The 15,243-nt window shown below is 35.4% G+C and overlaps 1 protein-coding gene across 1 annotated transcript; it reads right to left on the bottom strand.

Moving 5' to 3' along the window:
* Nucleotides 1-4,603: 4,603 nt before the first annotated feature.
* Nucleotides 4,604-6,684, bottom strand: LOC129565390 (chaoptin-like). The gene has a single exon (XM_055440248.1). It carries the CDS (start codon nt 6,590-6,592, stop codon nt 4,733-4,735), a length of 1,860 nt encoding a protein of 619 aa, XP_055296223.1. The 5' UTR covers nt 6,593-6,684; the 3' UTR covers nt 4,604-4,732.
* Between the last annotated feature and the right edge of the window lie 8,559 nt (nt 6,685-15,243).

Below are 15,243 nucleotides of genomic sequence, written 5' to 3'. Positions count from 1 at the left end.
TAGAAAACACAACCAATATTATGTTGACCCTATATTCCCCGTACAAATAATAGCTCACCTGTCTCTTTTGTTATGGAATTCTACATGAGTGGATTCTGTGTTTTATTCGGTTACACGTAACACAACATAAGCGATACGAACACAATACAACCGATTTACGTCTTTCATAATTTGTTTGAGTCAATGGTTTCCATCTTGAAATACCTTTTTTTTTCTTCGGCTCGATAAAGATAGGGGAGTAAACATTGATTGAAAGGCGAAAAATTGAAGAAATCGTTTAAAAATATATACTCACTGTGGGTGAAAGCAAGATTACAAATCAATATATGAGTCGCTTACTGAAGTACCATGAATGTGGTATTTAATATTTTAGTGGCAATGAAATGTATGACGCAAAAATATCTATTACTTTGAATGAAGAGAACATTTAAGAGCTTACTTTGCAGCTCAAAGTTTTATTTGATTCGCCCACAGACCGATTTTAAGCTTTATAAAACTTACGCTAACATGGCACACACTCACAATATTCATCGTGTTGTGTGTAACATCCTCGTCTAATACCAATGATTTTACATGTAAAATAACGACAAGAAACGACAAAAGTGACCTCTCGTAGCAGCACAGTTGAAACTAACGAAACAAACACAATTGAACATGTCATTTTCATGTTCAGTGTTGGTTCTGTTGTTTGCCGTATTACCGGAGAGAGATGTCTACAGCTTAGTGGCGTTAAATGACATTCAACACCCATGGTGTGTAAAGTAATGAGAAAAACATACACTCATCATGGAGGAGAACAAATTTTTCAACTTTTTTGTCAGTTTAGTGAAATTTATTGTCATCATTAATTTAAATCGGAAACGTTTGTTTCTGCGTCACTGGGGATCCGTTTCAAAGGGCCACCATAATAAGGCAATGTATCAATAGACGTATGTTTTTGACACATCGTGATGCTTGTTTCAATTTATTTTTTTCTCTCACTATATTTCACACTACCCATGTCAGTGAAGTAGAATTCGTGAACACACACTTGACTGGACTTTAAAAAGAAGAGTCTCAACCATATTGGCACATTTCTCACAGCAGACGTGAAAAAAGTAGCTCAAAATTCAACCGGAAATACACCATTGAATAGATTGGAAAACGAATTGTTTTGTCAATCGAATACTTCATCTATCGGTTTATTATGACAAAGTTGAAGCACTGCTTTGATTGCCGGAGGCTACCAATATATCACAGTAGGAATGCGACAATGAATTTTTATTGCATTTTTCGCATGAAATTCATATTGTTCATTTCACTCAATAAAATCACAATCGGAACATAGACTGCCATCGATATTGAAATTCTTTCGTTTTTTTCCCTCCATTAAATGCACGTTACACATCGTCGTTTTTTTGTTTCATATGGAATATAACAAATCGAGAAATTCGGTCATAAATTTGCCGCCAACAGCACATTCGAGTATTGATTTTCGAATCGGCTGTTTTCGATACGATTCTTTGGTTGTCATCAATGGAGCATCGGGATGTATTATTTGTACCATTGTGCTGATAAATTGTGTACCATTGACGTTAACACACGATTGTGGATTTTCAAAAGTCTTTGAGTATTTGGAAGAGGGGAGAGGAAAAAAAAAAATGGATAAATTGGTTGAATCAGCATCTCTATGCAATCAATTATCGTCGTAAAAAAAGATTCACACAGACGATTCAAATTGATGCGCGTCGAGTGGAGTGTCTGTGTTTCACCAAAATCCATCACGCTTTCGAAACGAAAGTAATTTTCGCATTTATTAGTTTCGATACACGTATACTCGTCGTCTGAGCAGACAAACACACAAACCATTTAGTTTAGTTGAATGATTTCATCGCAATTGAACCGGCGATAACTGCTCGAAAATTAGTGATAAATAGCGAGTCTTTTGTGCGAGAAAATTGGATTTATTCATCAAACTAGTAAAGTAATTGAAAATTCCCCTTAAAACAATGGCACCAGAATGCATTGAACTGGGAATGCTTTGTTTATGGTCTTGTTAGAGATAGATTATTGTTTCATTGCTACAGTTTTGGCATTCATAATTAGTGTTTTTTTTCGCATCAAAACTTGCAAAATGATGGCCATTTGATGGAACAGTCGACGTAATTTTGTGCCACTTAAAAACTTCGGAAACAATTAACTGCAATACACTGAGTCCTTCAACTTCGGAAAGTGTTTAATCGCATATGACAATGATTGTACAAAGTGTCATAAAATACCGTCCATCGGCAATATCGCCTTCGCCACGTGCCAGAACGACTTGACTCAACAATCAAAGGAATTTAAAGTCTGAACTAAGTGCAGAATTCAACAAAAGTTTTTCCAAGTGGGAGAAAACAAGTTCAGAAAGCGCTCGTTTACGGCGACTCAGCGAATTTTGCAGCCGTTTTGGAATGGATGTAATTATGGCGACAACAAGAGGGGAAAAACACAACACACAATTGCTTACAACGAAAATATATTTTATTCGAAGCGTGAATTCGTACTTTGCAGCATTTTTCCATGTCGGAAAAATCCAACGACATTTTGCTACTAAATTTTAATTGAATTTTTTGTTTCTCTCTCTCTCTCTCTCTCTCTCTCTCTCTCTCTCTTTCGGCTTTGAGCGAAATTTTTACATTTGTAAGCAATAAATTTTTGTCCGCGTAGTCAACATCATGATTCGAAGTCAATGAAATTCACCCCAGAAAAAAAAACACAGAGTGAATAGAATTTATAAAAGTGTTTTCGTAACAGCTTTCTGTTGCAAAGCTTTTAAATCGAATAAATTCTATCAGAAACATGGAATGATGCTAATTCGACGAAACTCTAGCCAGCCCGGCAATGTTGAAATAACGAACAGATTCTAACAGGCGACAAGTGCAATAAAAAAAACGACAACTCTCACACATGCAAGTATGTGTATAACGAATGCACGCACACTGAATGCGATATCAAGTTGTCAGATTTATTTAGCGTTCGCAACAATTTGAACAGGCGACGTTGACGTCACACAATCAAACCGCATACATCCATCACTCAACTCCCATTTTCGATGTATGCAGAGGCATTCACATTTCATTACGATGATTATGGAGTGATGTCTCGCGATGAACGCGATGCGCCATCACATTCACATATGACTACATGAAAATTATATCCATTTGTCTGTTGTCTATTGTCTTCTGTCAGCTCTTCGTTTCATTTGGCTGCTTTTTCACTCTCACTCTCGCATTTTCGAGCACATTTGTGTGGCGACAAATGTCAATGAATTTCATTTCACATATATGTACTTTCATATGAATGAAAAGTCCGACAAAGCATTCAAATCGACGGGAGTCGTTCATGCGTTGACTGCACTGAATCATAATGAATGTGGGATTCAATGATACTGACGTCTGAAATCCTGTACCAAATTATAAATCTTCGTAATGACTTTTCGTCGGGATATGTGCAAAAGAAATAGGACAAAAAATAAACCCCTTTCATAACAACGTATGAAAGATTGAGCTAATTTAATGCTAATTTATGTACAACTCTTTTTTTTGCTTGCAATTTGATTTGAAATGTTTCATTCGAAGCAGAAAATATATTGCAAAAATATTTACGTTCCTGTAGCCTTCAACAAAGATGTCTGCAAAGTTTACAACATCAGATAGAACCCGAAATTCAGTTTGTTTTTGCTAAATCATGAATTTTACTGAAGCCTTTGTTTCCAAATTCAATTTCAAATGAATTTAAAAATTATTTACTCAAACATAAATTGAGTTTGACAAAAATGTCAGTGGCGTAAATCAAACAACTGGTAGGTCGCTTTGAATGAATCGACGCTCGTCAAGAGCGTTACGCAATTTTCAATCAAATTGCATGAAACTACCGAAAAAAATGGCTAAAAGCGGTGAATGCTTTCGAAATGTGCGTTTTCTCACTTTTGACATGAATCACAATCATCAAAGCCGCACAAAAGAATTCGATGAAAATGTCAGCTTCGACATAACAACTATTTCAATATTAAAAATGACCGTTAAAAGTTTCTCTCTGAACAAAGCAAATATGCTACTTGTGAATGCAGAAAATGTTTTCTTTCGTCAAATAATGCTAGTACAGTACAAACAACGTAGCAGCAATTATGTCAACTAATTTGTTGTTATTGTCGTTATTGAACGAGTTGCAAGTGATTTTTTAAACGAAACTTTTCTAAATTAAGTACTGTGTTTTTTTAAAATAATTTTCATGGAAAACTCCTATATGACGAATAATTATTTTGCTGACTGCCTTTCCCAACAAACAAAAATGTACACAGTGATATTTTCCCATGAAAGACGAGGGTGCCGAGTGTGTGTATTTAATATATATGTTAAAATTGATAGTAACAAGCAAGTTTTCTATTTTTGTTAAAGTAGCTCGTTTGAATTCGTTTGATGCGGTCGACATTTGGAAGGAAATCAAATGCAATTAAATCACAACGGTTTTGCTCGGCAGAAGCTGGAAAAAATGTTCATTACTAATTTCAACGTTTGATGTAAATTAATATCAATTATGGCTGAAAAAAAAGCGGTTTGTGGCAATAAAAGTTGGACAAAAGTTTACAGGAGGAACAATAGCTTTATTAAATCGTGTTCAATTTGAGATACAGTTCTGCACAATTGCAATTTAAATTAAAATGTTAAAGGGAATATGCTAATTTTCTTTATTTTGATGAGATTTTTTTTCTTCAATTTCCTTCTATATTTTTTTCATTCACTTCCGTAAATACCATGGGCTCCTCGCCAACCGACAATGTGGACCGAGAGTAGTTTTGAGAATATGCAAGTTGATTGATTCCGAAATAGTTCATAATTTTAGTTTTGTACATCACAAAAGCAAAGGCAACAATTGCCACTATTACTATACAAGATAAAACGATTAAGGTCGCCGAATCGGTTCCTTCTTCAGTTGGTTTAAGGATCATTTTTGCATATTTATTGGTCATTAATGGCGGAGGAGTAATAGTGACGACTTGATCATCGATTTGGTCACTATCCGTCACTTCATCTGGTTCTTCGACTACTTTGCACCTGATGCCGCCCACATTATCCCCCTCAACTTCAAATGTATAAATGCGATCCACCTCAATAGTCAACTCGTGCCAAACATCTTTATCGAAGAATGTATGCAAGTACGAGCAATTGAAGTTGTTGTTTTGAATGCCGAGTGTGTGTAGATTTGGAAACAATTGTCGTCGGAAACCGGCCAAATCACTTATTTCATCATTTCCTTCGAGATAAAATCGATGCAAGTCTTTAAAACGCGGTAAGAACATTTTGAAATCCACTTTTTTCAACTTATTTTTGGACAAATCAATTGATTGCAGTTTCTGTGGTTTCAAAAATGTTTTTGGCTCAATGTTGGTTAAACTGATTTGTGATAAATTCAAATGCAAGAGATTGGCGTGCTTTGCAAAAATGAACCGACCCAATTTTTTAATCGGATTTAACGATAAGTTGATGTTGTTCAAATTGGTAAAATTGTCAAAAATATGTTCACATAGATCACTGATTTCATTTTTCGACACATCCAATACGGTCAACATGAAAGTGGACGCTGCAAGACCGTTGATACTTTTGATGTGATTATTTGACATATAGAGTTCTCTTAGCGTTGCTGACATACTGTAGAATGTGTCATTCAGGCTGGAAATGTTATTGTAAGAAATGTCCAAGATTTGCATTTGATTGAAATGCGAAAACAAATTCGCGTCAAATTCGGTGATTCCATTGTGTGATACATTTAAACAATTCAACACCAAATCTTCGAATGCTTCGGCATTCAAATGTGTTAACATATTATACGATAAATCCAATTTTGCTAAAGTGCTTAATCCGGCGAATGTCAACACATTTAATTCATCAATTTGATTATTTCGAAGAATTAAAGTTTCCAAATTATGCAGACTCTGGAACGTTCGATCATCCAATTTCGCGAGGTTATTGTTCGATAAGTCTAACGACAACATTTCGGTTGCGTTGGTAAATGCTGCTGAAGCGATGCGTTTAATTTTATTGAACGAAAAATCCACGTCACGTATGTGTTGTGCGCCGTTGAAAAGTCCTGGTTCGATTTCGATCAAAAGATTATGCGATGCCACCAATGTTCTTAGCCGTTGCTCGTATTTTCCATTGAAATCCTTTTGGCCTAACGATTTCAACGAAATATCCGATATGTTGAGCTTCCAAACGTATCGATAGTACTCAATAATATCCACGGGAATTTTTTGTAGTGCACAATTTTGAAATGACATTACTCCAATTGAGTCTTTGATATAACCGTCTCGGTTATTTGAACATGGCTTTTTCTTGTGTTCATAGTTGAAAAAACGATCGGGAATGATTTGTTGGTCGTGGCAAAGAAATGTTACACTTTCACTAGGTCCACCGCTCCATATGCATTCACCGATAAATGTACCGCGACTAACTGCGCACTTAACTGAACCCAACGAAATCACGAGCAATATGTAAACAAATTCTATTGCCATTGTTTTGACGAAGCGCTTAGCAAAGCACAAGAATAACTGCCGACGCCTCGAGCTAAACATAGAATTTATAAGCGGATTTTTTAAAAATCAAAATCATAATAAAGCTGTGTGGTCCGACATTGATCATGTCCGTTTATTATGATGAAATTCCAAGCATTGATAAAATCACTTATATGCATTACGAAGTTTGGATAAAATTACGTTTTGCGTATATTCCCGTTTACGTTGTTCCTATTGTTTTATCATAATTTACATCCGTCGCACTTAGGGGAAATTGGGGAATTCCGGGCCACAGTTTATTTTTCGTTCATAACTTTGTGATAAATATACTTTTCTTCAAAATTAGAATATCTCAGTTGTAGTACGCCTCAAATCCTACCATTTGAGTATTCTCACTTATAAAAATTCAACTTTGCTAAAAAAAATTTGGTGGTTGGCAAAAAAAGGACGTTTTTGACATTTTCAAAAATCATGGGGAATTGCGGGCCACTTCATGGATTGACATAAAACTGACAATATATTGGTGAAAAATGTTTATTGATCGTTCAAAATGACAAAAGAAATTATTTTAAATGAAATGAAATTGAAAAATCGTAAAATCAAGATCAAAATTAGTCCGATAATTTGCAGGTAGCGCATGTAAAAGAGTTGGTCGTCATATTGGCGCATTTCAAGTGAAGTGCTTGGTCGCATGAATCGCAATGAATGGAATTATTTCGATTGAGCTTCTTTGGCATGTTTTCCTTGCAAATGATGCAGATGTAAACATCTTCTTCGTCTTCTTCAGTAGAAGATATTGAGTGCGCTGTTTCTTCTTTGGCGTGGTTGATACTGCACGGGCTTTGCGCTTCTTTGTTGCTGGTGGTTTTGTTTTTGCATCCTTTCGTTGTTGTTATTTTTCCAATTTCTGGCTCTTTCTTCGCATAATAACGTGGCATTGGTATCATGATGACTACGAAATTTTCAAAAAACAAAAATATATGTTTAAAAAGGACACTTAACTGATATTTTGTCGAAATTTGGCCTGAAAAATATTGAATGTGCATTGTGCAATAAACATGCGTTTTAAACTCATCTAATGTCAAAAATGTAGTGGCCCGTAATTCCCCAGAAAAAATGGCCCGGAATTCCCCAAATGATTACAAGATGGTTGCACATGACTCACTCAATGTATCTTTATCCAAATTCCTTTTGTGAGGCGAAAGAATAATGACCCACCATAAAAAAAATATACTTACTTGAATTTATTATCGAAAAAAGGTCGTTTAAAATATGCAAACACGATGATTAGAAAAAAATATTTTAGAATTTTTGTAAATGCACTTATTGCAGAGAGCTCACAGCACGTGTTCACGCGTCGAGTGGTGATAGGAAACTGATATTAGGCTAAGACAAGACAAATGAAACAATTTTGACTTGTCTAACTATTCAAGTGACAGAGAAAAGTCGGGTGGCCCGCAATTCCCCATGGCCCGGAATTCCCCAATTTCCCCTAATTAATTCGTATCAAAACTCATTTGAGAGAAGTTAATTTCAACGAATTTTTAGCAGTAAAAATAAAAATCCCGAAAATGCGCGAAGGATGGCTGAAGGTCATTAGGCAAAGTGAAACTGTTGACATTTTATCAATCCAGAAATTTTAAGTCATTTGAACATCACAGCAATGCATATAGACTTTGATAAATTATAAAAATAATGACACCAACACTAGCGTTTCAACGTATTGAGCATTTTTCACTGGTATGCTGTCACATCTAGCATGTTCCCGTTGTTTTTTCTTGTTCGTTATCGTTTCTCTCTCTAATTTCTCTGGCGTTGTTTGCATTGAGAGCAAAAAAAACCACAATGATTATGAGACATGGAATGTAAGTATGCGATGGTGAAATGTTTTGTTAGCTCGACGTGCATATGCAAGTGATATAAGGCTTAACAAATTCTGAATTATATTAGCATCACTCGATGACTGTTTGACAATCTGTCAATCATGAAACTTCTTCCCCATGCTCATCACTTTCCACTTCTACTCAAATGCCATTTCTCTTTTTTTCCACTCAAAATAAATGTTTTTATTCTCGGTTGCAAACTCAGCATGATTGTAGCTTGGTGATACGAATTTCAATTTTGCGATGTCATTTCGTTTTTAAATCGAATGCGAACAAGTAAATGCAATTTATTACCAGGGTTAAACGATTTATGCGAATTCACAAGTTGATCTAACTTTTGATTTGAGATGAATGAGATTTGCGTCGAAAGCGAGTGATATCTAGCATTTTACATCAAGTTCAAGTTCAAGACAATGATGAATTCACGCAGACAGTGTAAGTGGAGCATGACGATATACAGATTGAGACATATGTCTACTTTTTCGCTTGGAAAGGAAGCGAATTCGGAAGAAGGAAGGAAATGTAGTGCATTATTTAATCTCAAATGACATATTTTATTTCGCAAAGATATTTCTTTATTCTGTTTGCATTTCAAACTGATGTTTGCTGTGAATACACATGAACAGTGGAAAAATTGTCATTTCCATTCAGAAAGAGTAAGAATGAACATTGAACAGCCACTTTGGCTGATATAAAAAATGATTTAAGTTTCAAACGAACCATAAGAAGACAATAGAATGGATAGTATTGGGACACTACAATATTTCCAACTTATGTGACGATATTAAATTAAATAGAAAGGCTACGCGTTTATACAGATCAAATTGCGAACTTTATGTTTATTTGTGATAAAATTTGTCGTTCAAAGCAGACTAACAGATTGATATGGCGGATGAGTCGTAAAAGACCCGCGTCTAAAATATCGTTTTCCTCATTGCATTTCCTCGTATATTTTCATCACTAAATTGGCTTTTTTATTTGGCTTTTCCTTGAAATATTTTTCTTCGAAATGTTTTTCTAGAGATTCTACGAAAAAGCGATAAAAATTCAGAGCGACACGGTTCTTGGTACTTTTTTTACATCCAGTACAAAAAAAAACAAAGACTTACTTTAAACCCAATTTTTGGTATCTATAAACTGGTGCCGGGAAGAGACTATTCTTTTCTTACATAGAAATATTTCTGCAGAAATATTCCCATGCATGGAAGTCATATCAGTCTATACAACGATTATTTTCAACTGAATTCAACATTTTTACGGCATTAAACCTTATAGTGAAAAAATGACCAGAAAAGAAGTCTGAAAATCATGAAATATAATAAAAACTTATAGTAGTTCATCAATTTCAATTTTGAAACTATGTGCATTAGGGTGTTTTCGGCATCGTTTAATCAAAAAATGGTATGCCTCATTCGATAGATCTCAGAATTCTGAGTCGATTGATAATATTGTTGTCGCGAATGGATATGTGATGACACTTCCCGAAGCTGAAAACAAAAACAACTTTATTCTGAATTTCCATAGTAACCTGTGACAACCAGATTTGATTTGATTTGATATTTGTGAAAGCAAAAATTTGACAAGAAAACATAACATTGAATCTGGTTGTCACACCTTACTATAGAAATTCAGAATAAAACATTTTTTGTTTTTAGTTTCGGGAAGTGTCATCACAAGTCCATCCGCGACAAAAATGTTATCAATCGACTCAGAATTCTGAGATCTATCGAATGAGACTTACCATTTTTCGATTGAACGATGCCGAAAACACCCTAATGTGCATGTAACTAAACATAGCGAAACGAAGCTGGGTTTTCAGGCGAATAAATCTTATTCGACGTGGTTTAAATCTATTCTTGGTTCTTAGTATAACATAGTGGCTACCCTCTATTCTCAACTGTGAACTTGGCGTGAGTTTGGATTCATGAATTTTACTTCGTGTATAAATCATATTGAATCTACAAGGGTTGGTTGATTTATGCAAAATCGCAAACCGGCTCAACTTTTGACTAGAACGAATAATTTTTACTTGGGAGTAATGATTGTATGCTAACTTGTACTCAAGTTCAAGGTCATATCGACGTCATTTATTCACCCAGACAGTCAGACAGTATCAGCACATGATGACGGTTGAAAGGCATTTGTCATGATATAAAAATAGACAAATACATAACTTATTGGGGGTTAGGGGAACATTTTTAATAATAATTGCTCATGGTTTATGTTCTTCTGGGTTATTTTGTTTGGCTAATATATCTTATGAACGTTTAATAAGTCGTAGTTTATTAATTAATAAAGGCATACACAAACTTCAATACTGATGATAAAAAAAGCAATTCAGAACTTAAAAAGACTATTGCCCCATTATGTAACAGCTGGAGGAGTAAATGAAATTCGTTTTTTAGGCAGAAATGCTGATGTTGGGTGGTGTCTTTTTTCAATTTTTCAGTTTGCGTAGATATGACGCATTTACAAAAATGACTCACATCAACCCGAAATTCATTTCATTTATGTTTATAAACATATAGAAAATCTAGACGAGTTAAGAGTACACTATGAGCAACACACACACAATCAGTACTGAAATCATCCGCCATTAAAATTTGCATATCTCTTTCATTCAAGGACATTTCTTATATTATTATTGTACACTCACATGAACGATTTCATCATTAAAACTGAAGTTTCACTACTTGTGAAACAAACTAACAATAAAATACCACGAAGAACATAAAACCGATAAACATAGGAATGATCTTCTGTGTGATTTTATTCAATACAACAAAAACGTATGTGGAACTATTCGTTTTGATCAGAGAAAGTGTTTCTCACTAAAAAAAAATGCTTCATTGAGAGTACAACAACATTTGAATGCCCTAGATTTGCTGGGGCAATGCAATTGGAATATTTGTGGCGATTATTGTGCGGATAGATCTTGAATAAATTGAATACGGTCCGAATTTGAGACAGCAATTCCAACATTCATTTGAATGAACAATCCAAGCGAATAATTCGTTCGAAGCAACTGATTGATGCGCCCGTAAACAGAATTCACACGATGCATCAGTTTTTGAAAACTTGTTTTGATTTGCATTTCACATAACGCATCTGTTTGTTCAATCCTATCGCCTGAACACAAAATATATGCACAGATAAAGTTTACCTGTATGACTTGGTTGCCACGAACCGTAATTGTGATATCGAGTACCTGAGTTGAACCTGTTGCATTTGTTATACTATTGTTTGACCTCAATCCTGATTGGGTTTAAGCTTAACTTAAAATTAGAAAAGTTTATTACACATCATTATGCACTTGTTTCAGAGTATTTTACATCTTATAGCAGTGTGAAGAAAACATATGCTAAAACCAGATAAAAACAGCAGGTCACACACAGTTGATGGTTGTCAGTTGCAGGCATAACATCTTCTTTTTTTCTGCGCCAAATACCAATTTAAAACTATCACTGTAAAAGAAATAGTTGGAAGTTTAAAATGAAAAGTTTAGTTCTTTTAGTTATAGTGTTTGTAAATTCTCGGCCAATGATCGGATTGCCGCTGAAAAAAGTCTTTTTTCCGAGTGAAAGTGAAGAAAGTGGTGAAATTTTCCCCTATAATGGTATAAATATCGACAGAGACCAAAACGAAACAGAAGAAGATATTGAAACGAAAACCCAACTCAAGTTTCGCATCGATGCAGCAAAAGTTCCGTGTGTCAATTCAACGGTTCGTTTTTGTGAGAACGTTAGTCAGCAGCTGTATCCATCGCAATATGTCAATTTGGTACTTCAAAAAGAAGGTGATCGCTATGCTGAGTTTTTCAACAAAGTGGAATCGCGCGATGATTTTACCGAACCAACAATTAATCTGTGTAATACGTACAATCGTAACATTTACCCACAAATCGCACAGACCGAAGATATGCAATGGCGCTATGTTATTAATACAAAAGATAATCGACAACAAATCCGAATTGAACGATGCAAAAAAGAATGGAGCCAATGCAAATTCAGTGAGTCATTTCCACCCGGTTATGTGTCATCGTGTACGCAAAAGTATGCCAAAAGGTCTTTGCTTAGCATTGACGATAACGGAGAGATATCGGTATACGAGTATGAGTATCCATCGCATTGCCAATGTGATTTGCATCAGAAAAGGCCGACGAAGAAGCGATCGTATCGGAAAAATTAGCATCATATCAGGTCCGATAGCACATACACCAAACCTAAGATCTAATCGCTAAACCATATGCAAGGTGATAAATTGGTTCGTTTGGGTCGTTAAACGCAACATAGAAGACGAAGAAGGATTTTATAATTTACAACCCAAAATAATATAAGGAAAGTTTACGTGACGCGTCGTCTTGAATACCAAATGCGATGTGGATTGATCGGGTGAAACAATATACCTTCGGCACCAGACCGACGGCCGAACAAATGCAAAACATTTTGCCAAGCAGCTAATGATGTTTTGAGCGATTCAACTGAAATCCTACTTGCAAAGGAATCTCTCTCTTCTTCTCTTTTATTTAACTTTGCATACCCTTTTTTGTTTGAGTTTCAGTGTTGAGTGTTGACTCTTGACTTTTATGAACTGGTCACCGGAGAGCGGAAGAGAGAGAAAGAGAAAGAGAGTAAGGAGGGGGCTCTCTAGAGAGTGAGACGGCTAACACAAAAGTGATTAGGCACACCATTAGCAGTTATTGAATGCTATATTAGTCCTATATAAATTAAGCACTTAACAAAAAGCAATAGTGAGTTGTTGTTTAGGCAGAATTGTAAATCTTGTGTAAATAAAGAAGCAATTACTTATATCACTTTACCGCAAGACTTTGCTTTTTCATTGGTTCAAAGTATCATATATAAGCGATTCACCAGAAGATGCAACGTGATTTCGAAAAGTTTTCCGCATTATGAACCCTATATTTGGAAACTTGACCAGGTGGCCAGGTGGGCGCCCACAACTTGGCCTTTTTCACGACGAATTTATACGGAAAACAAATTAGTTTGCAACGCAGAAAGTTCCGTTGCCGCATACTCGAACATTCAGAATTCGGTCGGCACTTGTGTGCCCCTTGAACATGAGTCCAATGCAAGCAGCATGCTCTGCAGTTGATCACTGGCTTTGGTGTGTTAAATCCATTTTCACAACCATTTCCCGGTATAAACTTATTCGATTTCAAAGTAATCCGATTTTTGTCTTATCCTCTAAGCCACAGTGACTTTCGATGCAAATTATATGATACCAAAATACACATGTTTTCTTACGGCAATGTGTTGATTGTAGAGAAAAAAGAAGCGATGAAATCAAAGTGCTATAAATCTTTTTTTGGCTGCTATTTGTACTGCGTCTCTTGTCCGCGCTCGGCTTCACAGTGTCTCCGTCGAGATCACGTTTTCAACTACAAAATATCATTTACAAAGTGGAAAATTACGCCTTCAAAGAAACATAGAAAATTACTAGAAGAGACAAAATCATATTACCCAACAGAAAGTACTATTTATATTGCCTCGTTCAAAGTAACTTTTTCCCTGTTTGCGTTGAATGAACTCATAATTCTTTTTTTTGCCCGTCTACAGTTTCCTTACAAATTAATTGCTATTGTTTCGAGCTGTAGAATATTTCTTGAGACGATTTTCTTAGGAAAAATGTGCCTCTCACTGGCATGTATTTTCTTTCCAGTTTGACCTTCACCAAATTGTTTCTATTGATGCCGCTGAATTTCAATAGACCCAGTGAAATGTAAGATTGAAGTGGTTTATTACTTCAGTTTGAAATGCAAATTTCAAAGCATTTATATGGTTTATGGTGATTGGTGAAACCTCCCTAGTGACTGTGATTGATTGGATTTCCGCTCAAAATTCACAGAAAAATATAAAAAATAAATAAATTCTGTTATCAGTTTTATGCAAACCAATGTGTATATTTTTTATTTTGATTTCAAGCAATTAACCAGGCATTCAAAAATTGGCTCTGCGCTAAATGTCACATCGCAATTTGTAGAAAAAAGTTTATGTTTCCATTCCAACTTGGTTTGTTTTTTTGTTATTCCGATTTGGTTGACACCAGCATTCTCAAATGGAATAGATGGGAGACGGCGGAAAAAAGGGTACACGAGTATCGATATGTGCGCAAACTTTTGATTGCCCATCATTGCAAACAACAATTTTAAAAAATGGAAATTTTCCTAGCGCATGTCCAATCGAACGTGAACGAATGATTAAGCGGAATATCCGAGTTAGAAAAAAAAGAAATAACTGAAGCAGATTTTCATGGTCGAAATGCCACCAACTGTGGAAAAATGCGAAATGGCCCTTGTATCGAAAGCAAAAAATGATAGTTGTTGTGTCGATGCTCTAAAGAGTTGAACATCGCGCGTGTTGTTGCCAAAACTGGCAGAAAAACTAGTTTTTCACTAGTCAGATCGAACAAAAAGTTGATAAATTGAAATGGGTTTATCGCGCGTTGAATGCTTTTTCGAAATAGTTTATTGCAAGCTGTTGCTTACCGAAACTAAAACGGGCATGAGGGATGAAATGTGTGTTTGTGTATGAAAAAGGTTGTTTTTTTATGGTTGTTGGCTTTGACTGAATCAGACCATTTTCTATGCATGTTGTTGTAACAACACACCCACGGATCCTCTTATGTCATTTCAATGCTTGACTTTTGTCGCAATAAAATTCGAGTATGAATCTGGGGCACGAGTATCAAAGCACAATTAATGCCATTTTGGAGTTAATACATTTTACGATTGCTTAACCCTCTAATGCATTAATTTTTCCCAGGGCTGGAAGTACTGGTACTTGGTTGATTTTTGGCCATAGATAATTA

Source organism: Sitodiplosis mosellana, unplaced genomic scaffold, assembly GCF_009176505.1.
Source record: "Sitodiplosis mosellana isolate CC-2019 unplaced genomic scaffold, AAFC_SMos_1.0 Smas_scaffold_1, whole genome shotgun sequence".
Lineage (NCBI taxonomy): Eukaryota > Metazoa > Arthropoda > Insecta > Diptera > Cecidomyiidae > Sitodiplosis > Sitodiplosis mosellana.
The sequence above is the reverse complement of the archived record's forward strand: the minus strand, read 5'-3'. Positions and strand labels throughout refer to the sequence as shown.